General features: G+C 47.5%; 1 protein-coding gene across 2 annotated transcripts in view; it reads right to left on the bottom strand.

The window, feature by feature from the left end:
* SSH1 (slingshot protein phosphatase 1) overlaps positions 1-7,377 on the bottom strand; it is a 55,862-nt gene extending 48,485 nt beyond the window's left edge. Inside the window, exons 1-2 of one of the 2 annotated variants that reach the window (XM_081037080.1) lie at positions 7,189-7,377; positions 2,947-2,987 (exon numbers count right to left, since the gene is read on the bottom strand). In XM_081037080.1, coding sequence (XP_080893206.1) covers positions 2,947-2,987; positions 7,189-7,254 — 107 coding nt within the window. In that variant the 5' untranslated portion in view covers positions 7,255-7,377. The other variant, XM_081037081.1, reaches the window with a different exon arrangement.
* Between the last annotated feature and the right edge of the window lie 5,231 nt (positions 7,378-12,608).

Here is a 12,608-nt window from a genome sequence, read left to right as displayed (position 1 = left end):
TTGGATGACCCCAAAGACAAAACTATCAACTGGGGTTAGGCAGACGGGAGAGAAGAGGAGAGGGGAATATTCTGTTGTCCCCAGTTTTTCTCCCTTACCCACATTCCTTAGAAACGAAATCATGTCAGTTTACCTTCAGGATCAATTCGAAGCAAAGGAAAATCTGCTCTCCCTTAACTCTCCTCCCACCAGACAAGCAAAAACATTCCATACAATTGTTTTACTCTAGGAAAGACTGAGAGAGCAAAGGCCTGAAAATGCAAATTGACACACAGAGGTGAATGAGTTTCAGTCAAAGCTTAACCCAGGACAACAGAACTTGTCTTGTTTGGCTAGGAGGGTTAGAAAGCAGGATGGTGTCCTCTGCCTAAAAGAGGAGAGCGAAATGCCAAGGTGAGTGAAGAGGGACTGAAAAGGGAACCTGAGAGGACAGGCTCAGAACCAGGTCCCTGACTCGAGCCCAGGGTCTCCCAGCGTTCACACTGGCCCTGGGGACGGGCTGAAAGCAGTGAACAGGGACTCACAGTGGTCATCGGTGATCTGACCTCCTGGGAAGCGCTGCCATGAGTTAGTGGTGGTCCTAGGGTCCGGCGTGGCACTGCCTCTACCCATCTGGGTGACGTTAGGCAAGTTCCCTCACCTGTGCGTCCAAGACAGTTGATTCAGCTGAACAATGAACAACTGAACTGGTCGCGAAAGGCAGAGCAGTACGATACTCAGGTGTTAGCGTCACCAGAATATAGTACGAGCTGTGATCAAAAGATACAGTGAGTGCTGCTGCCGAGGGCCATCCAATGGAAAGGCAGGGCTCTCCAACACGGGAAGCGGCACATCAAACCTTAGTAACAGTGGGTGACAAGTTTCAACTTGTTTGGTGCAGTCAGTCAAGCTATGGTTGAGAGAAGATGTGTTTTAAAGTGTGCCCTAAGTCACCCTCCCTCACGACAACGCTCCGTGTCACACATCGCTTCTGGTATATGGCAATTTCTGTCAAATAAAAACATTACGGTGTGTCCTCATCTGGACCTTCACTGGACCTGGCACCGTGTGACTTCTGGCTCTTCCCCAAAGTCAAAATGACGTTTACCAAAGGTAAACGTTTTACATCGATTCAGGACATCGAGGCAGCCATGATAGCGCAAATAAAGACACTCACAAAAGAGGACTCCACACTGCCCATACGTTCCATGTGCAAACTGGCCGCAGGTTACTCACCTCTGAACTGGGAAAATACCCCCATAGGGTTGTTGTGGGATTAAATATGCAAATACACAGAGCTGCTGAGGCGTTACTTCCTTGCTCCAAACTATGCAGAGAAGTGCACCTTTTATTGGCCAGAAGGGCACATACACATTTTCAGATGGCTGCTACTTATAAATTCTTCTTAATTTTAAACAATTCAAAAAAAACCACTGTCAGCCCCAAAGACAATCTAAGTGAGAAATCTGCCTCCTGGGCAACAGCCCTGAAGGAAAGGGATGGAGATCAAAGCGTGGAAGAGATTCCAACTCCAGGTAAGGGCTAGAGAGAATGGGGCAGGTAAGGGCTATAGGGAGGTTGGCGCCCCACATAGAGGTGAGCGAACCCTTCTCCCAGTTCTTCTGCCCCCAAATAGACTCCAAGGAGCATATTTTCACTTCTCCCTTTCCCTGCCTCCAAGCAGAGAGCCAAATGCCAGTGCCATCTGCAACACGGTCCGTTACTGCCCCCACTTGGGAATCTGGCTAATTCGAGCCTTCCAGCCCTGACAGAGACCCTGAGCAACCAATAAACCCCAGGTGAAAGAGTAAATGTGTCATCATTACTGGTCCTTCCTCGAGTGTAATATTAAAATAAGGACCTAGCAATTAAAATAAGAGATCTCTGATTTTTGCAGGCTATTATTTCCTTACGTATGTGATCGTTAGAAATAATCTGTGCCACAATAAAAGTATTTTCCCTCCCTTCACTCAAACACACAGACACTTCAAAAACAGGCTAACCATACCTCTACCACTTCTGCATTCTACATCTGAGTGTAACCAGCATCCTGCGCTCAGTAAGGAATGGTTGACCCCAGTTCCTAATCATGTATTTCCTTTTCCAATTAATTTGTCTCCTCCTCACAAGATGAAACAGTTTTTAAAAGCGCCATATCCCTAAAACTCTGTTTACTTTTTAAAACTCTACGAGTCAGAGTGTAAGAATGGCTCTTTGGTGCAGAAGAATACATTATATAATGAAGTGCTAAATCTTCTGTAAACCAACAAAACACCCATAGGGAAAAAGCCTTAATTTTTGGCAAAGAAAAACAAAAATGTTTTTGGCATCTACTAGTGAACGTAGCAACTGAGGATTACAGCTTCGGGAATTTTTTAAATGAGCATAGCTAAAGATTTCTCACAAGTACACACAGAAACAAACCACCTTAAATTAATAAACTTAGGGGGCTTGGATGTCTGTTTCAAATCAGCAATGTGCTTACCTCAAAAGGAAGACCTTACCAAAAGCAGGATAGAAATGCGAGAGCATATTACATGATTTTTTTTTTTTTAAAGCAAAGGGTAACATCTGGAAGAAACTACATAAAGATGCTCACAATGATAAAGCAAGGGTGGCAGAACAATGACAATTATTTTCCTTCTTTTCTAAACATTATATAATGTTAGTAAAGCTGTTTGTAATTATACATCTGTGTAATTTTTAAAGCACTACTAAAAAAACTGGTGTATTCTTTTTTTGACGGTTCTCCTTTTGGTAAGAAACAAAGAGTATTTCTGGGGTGGTCAGTTAGCTCAGTTGGTTAAAGCGTGGTGCTGGTAGCATGAAGGTTGCCAGTTCGATCCCCACATGGGCCACTGTGAGCTGCGCCCTCCTTAAAAAAAAAAAAAAAGAAAGAAAGAAAGAAACAAGCGTATTTCTTACCTGCTTGGAAGACTTAGGAACGAAAATTAAAAGTCTGCTTACCTGAGGTTTAACTTTCTGTCTTCATCGCTGCCAGCCTCCAACTGCAGAGAAAGAAAGAGAATGTCACCCTACAGACAACATGAGCAACAAGCCTCAGAAAAGTCTCACATTTTCTGTTCTGGTGTCTGAAAAAGATACAGATGTCCAGGAAACCTGGCTATTTCTATACAGCCACACCCTTTCCTTACCAAGCCTGCTTCTCTGTTCCTTGGAGTCACTTCCATGGAGGAATTTAAGTTTCCCAGTGTTTACCCACATTCCTCCCACAGAATCCAGGATCGGTATCTTGTAACATTACTATCTCCCATTGTTGCTTAACACACTCGTTAAGACCTCCGTTCTCCACTTTCCAGGGTTGTTTTGGACCTTATCCTGCTTTTCTTTTTTAAGGGGAGAGGGCTGTGTTTTAAGAGAATCCATTTCCTCCTTCAAGCCGAGGCCATAGCTAAGTGATTAACACCATTTTAAGTCTCAACAGACGGGTTAAAAAAAAAAAGAAAAAGCCATTCCAGGCAAATCTTTTACAATGGAAGGTGGCCAACATCAGGCTGTCTGTCTATGGGTCTCAAAACCTCTTGGGGGTTCTCAAAAATGGCTTAAGTATTGAATATAAAACTTTCTAGGTGATTGGTTTATTTACATAAATAAAAGAAAGGGACACTTAATAATTTCTGAAAGTTAAGGCCAAGAGGGGAGGCTCCAAAAGTCACCATGACTCAAGCCCCAATTGCAATTTTTCTTTTTCTTTTCCTTTCAAAGGGAAAACTGAAGTGGGAAGAAAACACACCCCCCCAAACAACTGTACCACTGGGACTTGGCATGTTTTGTATGTTACACAGAGGAGCCCATTGAATGGGAAAGAGAAACCTGGAAAGCAGTGATGGCTGGGAGAGATGCAAGGCTGTTCGAGGACAGAAACCAGACAGAAGCCAATAATAATGGAAAAAGGGGACAGGGCTAATGCAGGGAGGGGTCTGGGCAGCAAGGGACACACACCAGCAGGTCCCGGAGTCCCTACATTTTATTAAGATAACATATGTATAGTATTATGCGGAGGTATTCACTGGTGACCGGCCAGTTTGTTCTCACACACCCTATCCCACATTGAAAGAGAAGTGGGAAATCGGGGAGGGCTTTGCTGACCAGAGGGCCACGAACTTCGGTCCTGAAGTTCAACCACAAAACAACCACCACAAATTTAGAAGTGAATATTTGGGTCTAACCCAATGGTTCTCACCCAGGGGTCAATTATTCTCAGCAGGGAACACTGGGCAATGTCTGGAGCCAGTTTTTTGGAGGGTGCTACTGGCATCTAGTGGGTAGAGGACGGAGTGCGGCTAAACATCCTACAAGCCACAAGACGGCCCCCTACAACTGAGGATTTTTAGGCCCCCAATGTCAGGAGTACAGAGGTTGAAACAGCCTGATCCAACCCCAAAAATGAGACGGGAGATCTGCCCATGAAAATTAGTCACCAGGAACATTTGTCAAAAATAACAATGTGACGGTCCATTCCTGAAAGTTGTTGATTTATCTATCGATAAATCGAGCTCTCTGTCGGTTCTCACAAAGGAATGAAGTAAGGCTGACAGTAAAATGACACAAATGAGAATTAAAAGATTGGGGGAAAAATTAAAAGAGAGAGGAGCATTGGGTTGCTGGCCGGGCTGTGATTTCCCTCAGTTCCCACGCTGTGCATCAGGACAGGCTGGGTCAGGAAACCACTGCCCCCAATGTCTCTGACTAGACAAAGGATCGTGATGAGTGAGGAAGTGATCTGGGGATACAGACTTCAAGACCATTTAATTCTCGGTCACTCTCTGTGATTCTCAGGATGAAAGACAATGTAAGGTCAGTTATTTCGGAGAAGCAAGCTACGTATGTCAAAGAACACACACAAGAAGGAAGCCAACCCTTTCGCATAAGCCAAGGCCCAGAGAAGGAAGTAACCTGAGGAAGGTCAAGCCAGAGGCAGAGCCGCCCAGACCAACATCTGGGCGCACATGCTTGCTCCTGCCTTGCTTCTGCATGCCTCATCCCATCTGGAAGAAAGCCTTACCTTCCAGGGGCCATCCCAAGCACTGCTTGCTCACTGGGCGCCTCATGCTGCTGATTTACTCAAGTCAAATAAAAGCTGTGTCTGTCAGCTCATTGGCACCTTGTGAAAATAATACTTTATACTATGATTTAAAACGTGTGTCGTGAAAACCATCTACACACCCAGCAAAATGGTGTCTATCCATACAATGGAATATTAGTTGGCAATAAAAAGGAATGAGGTCCTGACACATGCTGCAACATGGAGCAGCCTTGAACACATGACGCTAAGTGAAAGAAGCCAGACACAAAAGACTTACGTGAAATGCGCAGAATAGGCAAATCCACAGAGACAGAAAGTACACTCGTGGTTGCCTAGAGTTGGTGAGAGCAGGGCAGGGGTCGTGGGGTGGTGGGAGGGAGACTGTGGGTGACCGCTAAGGAGGACGGAGTTTCTTTTTGGGGTGAGGAAAACATTCTGCAATTAGACAGTGCCCCGTGTGACTATACTAAAAACCACTTAATTGTACACTTTACAATAGTGAATAGATAGTATGTGAATTATATCTCAGCTAAAAAATAACCAAATAAAATAATGTTCATGTGTCTCAGGCAGGAAGACCGTGGCTAATACAGGGGTTTAGAATCAGAGACCCAGGTGGAGAAGCCCTCCGTATAACCCCTTCCTGAAGCTGAACTCTTCACTTATCTCACAATAGTTTTTTGAGCTGGGAACATGAGGTTAATGCATGGAAGTACTTTGGCAACTGCAAGACAGCAGTAATAGGAATGATGCAGGAGAACAGACGTCACTGTGGGGAGGAGAGAAGCGACTGCAGCCTGACTTCTCAGTTGCAGGCAACTGACAAACCAATGTTCTTGCTCAGCATGCAAAGGAGGGGGCCCTTAGAATCTTCTGTCTGTAGATAAGATAACAGTGGCCACTCCTCAAGAGGAGGGGACAGCCTCTCTGAAAATGCTCCTACCAGTCTCTGCAAAATAGGCCCAAGAGCTACCCTGCCCGGAGCCAGTGGGACACACAGGGCTGTCAAACCAAACACAGGTCCTCTCTGTCTCTCACGCACACAAACGTGTCAGTACTCTCAGTCCACTTCCCCCACAAAGGGGCCTGAATGGCCCAGATGCTGGCAGGGCCACTTCCTGGGCCCGAAGGGCTCCTCCTCCAGCGTTCTCTAAACACTCCACAGCCTCGGCCTCTAGTTGCTCTGTCTTCAGGCCAACACTCAGCCTTGCCTTGAATATGAGTTTAGACCAGAGGCTTTAACCCGTTCACCAAGAGAAGGTGGGGACAAGAGGGTCGGGGCCCCAAAGCCGCAGGAGTGACCTGACTACAGGTCTGAGGCTCCAGCCTAAGTGGTGCAGCCCAACGGTAGACTCCGAGGACCAATTCCCCAACTGACCCCAGGGTAAGAAGTAGCCAGCCACACATAGACCCACAGAAACCAGCACAGGGCAGCCATGCAGCCCCAGAAACGCCAGAACCAGCCTTCACCACACAGCCGCAAACATGCAGCCCCAAATGATACTACAAAACGTTAAAACCCAGACTCAGCGGCACACAAAGACATAAGACACACAGCACCCTGAGCTCCCTTGGTCACTGTCACGCAGTGACACCAAGAGTCAGAACTCCAGGGGTTGGGCGGTCAGGGAAACAATCTCACATTCACAGGAGCATGCCGGTGGCTTCTCACAGTGTCACACAGGCCACAGAGTCACACAGTCTTACATACACACTGCCAGGCGCTTAGGGAAAGGGCCCAGAGCAGCCACAGGGTCACAAATCTCAGAACCGGCATCTCCTACAGTCACCTAATTAGGAGTTTCCGTCGCACATCCAATCTCCTGCAAAGGCACCCTCCGACGGAGGTCACTGTCACACACACACACACACACAGTGTCTGCAGTCACCCCCAGACGGCGGTCAGCCAGTTTCAGTGTACCGTCACCCCCAGACGCGGGGTGCACACGCACACAGTCACCCCCAAACGAGGTCACCCCTAGATGGCGGTGGGGGAGGGGCGTCGCATCCTCAGTTCCCCGCAGTCCCGCTGCCCAGGTGGGGTCGTAAGCGGCGTCCCCACGGGCCCGGGACCGCTCGCCGGCGCCCTCAGTCCTACACTCGGGCCCAGGCCTGGCGCGTCGGGTGCTCCGCCCGGCCGGGGCCGCGGGCCCGGGGCTCACCTCGCTGTTGCTGGCCGAGGAGGCGGCACTGGGCGTGGGCGAGCGCTGCAAGGTCACCAGGGCCATGGCTGCAACGCGGCGCCCCGGCACCGCCGAGACCTGGGGCTACAGCCGCCGCCGCCCGGGCCGGGCCCGGGGCGCTCCAGGAGCCGCGCGCGGGCGGCCTGGCGGAGCCGGGCCAGGCCCGCCCCTCCGCTGCGGCGTCCGCCACCCGCCGCCCCCGCCTCCCGCGCCGGCGCGCGCGGCCCGGAGCGCGGAGGAGGAGAGGGGCCGGGGCGGGGCGCGGGGCGGCGCGCGTGCGCGGCTCGCAAGCCCGGGCCGCGCTGGAGGCTGTGGCCGGCCGGTCACGTCCCCCGCGCGCCCGACACATGCACCCCCCGCCGGGGTGCCCGGCCCTGGGTCACGGGGACCCGGCTGCGCGCGACTGCCCGCACGTCCGCCCCCCAGAGGCCTACCCGCTGCGCTGGCGGGGAAACTGAGGCCCGAGGGCCCCGCAGCCAAGACTGCCTGGGAGGAGGGTGGAGAGGCTCGAGGACCAGGAGATAAAACCCTCCTGGTCCCTGCCGGTGAACCTGGACAGAAGATCTTTGTAGAAATTCATTCGTTCATTCATTCATTCTTTTAGGAAATATTCGTTGAGCGCCGACTGTCAGGCTCGGAGCATTGAACAGTGAGCAAAATAGATTAGGCTAGCCCTCAAATTTTAGAGAGGTGAATCACGTGACAGTGGTTCCCCTTTCTCTGAAGTTTCGCTTCCCCCCGGGTTCAGTGACCCACCGTCTGAAAATATTAAGTGGAAATTTTCAAAACTGAACAATTCGTAAGTTTTAAATTGTGCATTGGTTTGTGATGAAAGCTCAAGTCATCCAGCTCCATTCCTCGGGGACATGAATCATCCCTTTGTCCAGTGTGTCTCCCTGCCTGTTAGTCACGTAGTAGCTGCTTATCAGATCAACTGTTTCAGTATCACAGTGCTGGTGTTTAACTCTTATTTTACTTAATAGCCCCAAAGTGCTAGAGTAGGGGTGATCACAATTCAGACGTGCCAAAGAGAGGCTGTAACGTGCTTCGTTCAAGTGACAAGGTGCAAGTTCTGGATTTCATAAGGAAAGCAAAAAGTCATATGCTGAGCTTGCTAAAATCTATGGTAAAAACAAATCTATTGGTGAAATCATGAAGAAAGAAAAAGAAATTCATGCTAGTTTTGCTATCATACCTCAAACAGCAAAAGTTATAGCCACAGTGCATGCTAAGTGCTTAGCTGAGATGGAAAAGGCAAGACAAGAACAGAAAACATGCTCTGATTGACAGCAGCGTGTTGCCTCAGTAAGCTTTAAGCCTATAGGGAGACTGCAGGAAGGGACCCCTGAAACGAGTGACTACATTCACAGAACTTTTATTACAGTATATTGTTTTAATAGTTCTGTTTTATTAGGTATTGTTGTTAATCTCTTACTGTGTGCTTAATTTATAAATTAAACTTTATTATAGGTATGTATGTATAGGAAAAACATAGTGTATATAGGGTTCAGTACTATCCAAGATTTCAGGCATCCACTGGGGGTCTTGGAACGTGTTCCCCATGGATAAGGAGGGACTACTGTACTAGGCACGTTTTAAAAACTAGTTTGCTAATCTTTTTTAAATTTGTTATTGGGGAATGTTGGGGAACAGTGTGTCTTTCCAGGACCCATCAGCTCCGTGTCAAGTTGTTGTTTTCAATTTAGTTGGGGGGTGCAGCTCAGCTCCAAGTAAGTCGTTGTTTTGTTTTTTTTCAATCTACTTGTGGAGGGCACAGCTCACTGGCCCATGTGAGAATCGAACCGGTCACCTTGGTGTTATGAGCACTGCGCTCCAACCACTGAGCCAACTGGCCGCCCACTAATCTTCTTATAGAAATTCCTGCTGCGTGTCCAGAAACCCAGCGTCGACTGAGCATAAGTGAATCCGGAGGCTTTGGCTAGAAATAAACAATAAAGATTTATTCAGGGGTCTTAGAGATTGCAAACTGGAAACACAGCTAGGCAAAACCCCAGAAGTATTCTGAAGAAGAAAATTACGACTTCTTATATTAAAAAGTGCATTCTTGAGAATACTCAGTCCTGCATTCTTAGCCCAGAGTAGTCCAGGACCATTATCAGTCAAATGAGAGGCAGTCTGGATGATGGATGCCAGGTGATCTGGATACGGGAGTCCTTCATGGATAATCAGAGGGTTATCTGGATGTCTCGTATATGTACAGATGTATATCCAGGCATCGACACAGGACTGGAAAGTTCAAAAGTTTAAATTCCCAGGCTAGTAAGAACAAGAAAAGAATCATTTCCTCATACCTCTACCTATTTGATTTTAGTAATTTAGCAGCTTGACCATAGTGACTTTATTTTATTTCTTCACCCTATTTCTCACAGCCAACTCTTTGGGGAGAGGGGTGAATCAGGGAAGACTTTTCTGAGAAAGAATGGCAAGAGTCAGGGGGTGGTGTAGAAAGCTCTGGCTGCCGCATGGAGACTGGACCATGGGGCAGAGGAGTGGAGGAAGACCAGTAAGGGGGCTGCTGCTGTCATCCTGGGGAGAGGTGACCAATGTGGGGATGGAGAGAAGAACATGGAATAAGATACCAAGAAGGTGGTACTGGCTTGACTCAGTAAAAGGAAGCTTCTCTTTCATCCAAAATCCCTTCCCTCATCTCTGTCTCCATGTCCACATTATACAACCACCCCTAAATGTAGTGGTCCAATCCTGCTCCCCATTTTAGCAAACTGACTCTACCATCCATCTCACTGACCAGCCAGAAATGCAGGCAGCCCCCTGGATCCTTCCCTCTGCCTCCCCGAGATCCAGGGCCTGAGACCTCCTGCATATTCCTGGGGCCTGGCCCTCAGCATTTATCTCAAAGGTGATTCTGGATGGGGGCACGATAGCCCCTATGGAGCACTTTGTTTTTGGAATTTTGGGGAATGTTTTTGATCGTCTCTCCAGTGGGGATGATAGAGCTATGGACGCTACTAACATTTAGAGGGTAGGAGCCAGGAATGCTACATGCCCTGCAATACACTGGACTGTCCCCCAAAGAAAAATTGTTCCATTCCCACTAGACATGTGTGTGGGTGAAAACCCCGTTCAAAATTACCCGAAACCAGAACCTAACTCCATTTTATATATTACCACCAAGTGTTTTTTACTGAATTTTCAGAAATGCAACTATGTTAAAATAGAGGGAAGACTATATTTTGTTCTATTGGAGAACTTAGTCAGGAGTTGTTTACCATTTGGGGAAAAGGGTTTAGAGATGGCAACACCAGTCCTAATATTAGAGCAGTCGACCACCCAACACGTTTGCAGCTGAGCTGTTGATGGACAGACTGCATACTTATTTAGCACTTATTTTTAAATGTCCAGGATAAGACAAAATTATGGACAAGATTCGTTTGACTAGTGATACCTCACTTCTCAAATCCAAACACATTCATTGAAAACAGATACAAGTTGCGGAGACTTCCCTGCATCCTCCAGGGAAGTTGTGCTCAAGCATTTACGTACTATCATAAAATATCCATACGTGTTGATTTGTTAGGACATTTGTTTGTCAGGGCATTACAGACTTTGGTTTTTCAGGTAGGCTTTATCATCCATGAATTTGATTCCCGTGAGGAAAGTCACCATCACAAACTATTTGTAAAAGGGGTGTGGGTGTTTAGGGTTGAGAACCTTAGTTTAGGCCCATAATTCTCAAATTTAAGTGTTTGAGAATTCCCTTGAGACTTGTAGGCCTCATCCTCCAGTTTCTGATTCACTAGGTTTTCGGGGACGCTGGAAATTTTGCCTTTTGAACAATTCTCCGGTGCTACTGATGGTCCTGGCCTGGGTACACTCCAGTTGGAGAACGTCGGCCTACACAAATTTCAGGACCTTACTGCTCCATTCTCTTCCTCTTCAATCTGTCAAGAACTCCGTACCAAGATATGACGCTGCCAGCCCGGCAGCACTAAACCGTAACACCCCTGCCCTGGCCTGCCTCTCTCTCAACCCACCCCTACCTTCCCAGAGACCATCCCCACCCCTCTCGCTTCCTCCTACAGAAGAGAGGCCACTTCCCTCCCACAACTAACTTTTGCCAAATGCCACCTCCGAAAAGCTCTCCTGCTCCCTAGGCTGGATGCAGTATCCTTTCCAGCGTTCCATAGCCTTCCTCACCTTCTACCCCCAAACACACAGCAACTGTCCCTGGCATTGTCATAAATCTCTGTCTTGTCATGTGGTTCCTAAGAAAAACCTCAGGACCAGGGAGTGGGACACCAGTGAGGGAACAAAATTTATGGGAACACCGAAAACAAAAGCCCCAAACTCAGTAACCAAGAAAAATATTTTAGAGAAACAAAATTTACGTAAAAAATCGACGATGCATGAAATATCAACATTTTAAATAAGGCCAGGATCAGTACTGAATTACTGACTTTTCCTTTTGCTTCAGGATCCAATATGGCGCCGCAAGTCACTTTGACTGATCCTGTCTTGATTTGACCCTGTCTTTATTTAAAATTTTCGTCATTCTAAACCTTTCAGTGCAAAGACCTGTGGGCTTGACACTGTGGCCTGTAAGGGGGTGGGGAGGAGAAAGGAGAAGTGAAAGCCCCCGGGGCCTCCTCGGTCTGTAGACCTCAAAGAACCCCAGGGGTGGAGGAGAGGAGCCAATTGGAAGAGACAGCCCCAAACTTTCCTTGCATCCAGTAGAGCCCTTTCCATTTGGTATCATCATAATCTTTCCATCATAATTTATTTATCTTTGACCTCATCCTTGTAGTCTCAACTCAGTTTGCAACTATTAAAAATAGCAAGTCATTGGGTTATTTGCTGTCTACTAGGCATTAGGCAAAGCGATTTGCACGTGTGCTGAGGGACAGGGTTTATTAACATGTAAATGTCTCCCATTCAGGCTCTAGGGTCACTTCTTCCAGGAAGATGAGGTACCCCTCATCTGTGCTCCTGCAGGCCCCTGCCTGTTACTGGGTTGAGCATCTTTATTTATTTTTTGTTACACTGTTGTAATTCTCATTTCATGGATGAGGAAATGGCCGCACAGAGTGGTTAAGTCACGTGCCTAAGTGGTTAAGTCACCTAGCTAGGGAGTGATGAGGGTTGTATTCGAACTCAGGTTTTTCTACCTTAGAACTCAGGCGAAAGACAGAGGTCCTTCCAGAACATCATAGGAGTGGGGCTTGGGGAAGAAAACTCTACTGATAGTTCCCTTTTTGTAGCAACTAATTTGCAATTCCTCCTTAACTATTTGGAAATGAAAATCAGAGGTAATACATCTCTTGTAGACTGAATAACGCCCCTCCCTCCCCAAGATGTCCATATTCCAATGGCTGGAATCTGTGAATATGGATCCTGGCACGGTAAGAAGGATTTTGCAGATG

The sequence above is a fragment of the Rhinolophus hipposideros genome (assembly GCF_964194185.1).
Source record: "Rhinolophus hipposideros genome assembly, chromosome: 24".
Classification (NCBI taxonomy): Eukaryota; Metazoa; Chordata; class Mammalia; order Chiroptera; family Rhinolophidae; genus Rhinolophus; species Rhinolophus hipposideros.
The sequence above is the reverse complement of the archived record's forward strand: the minus strand, read 5'-3'. Positions and strand labels throughout refer to the sequence as shown.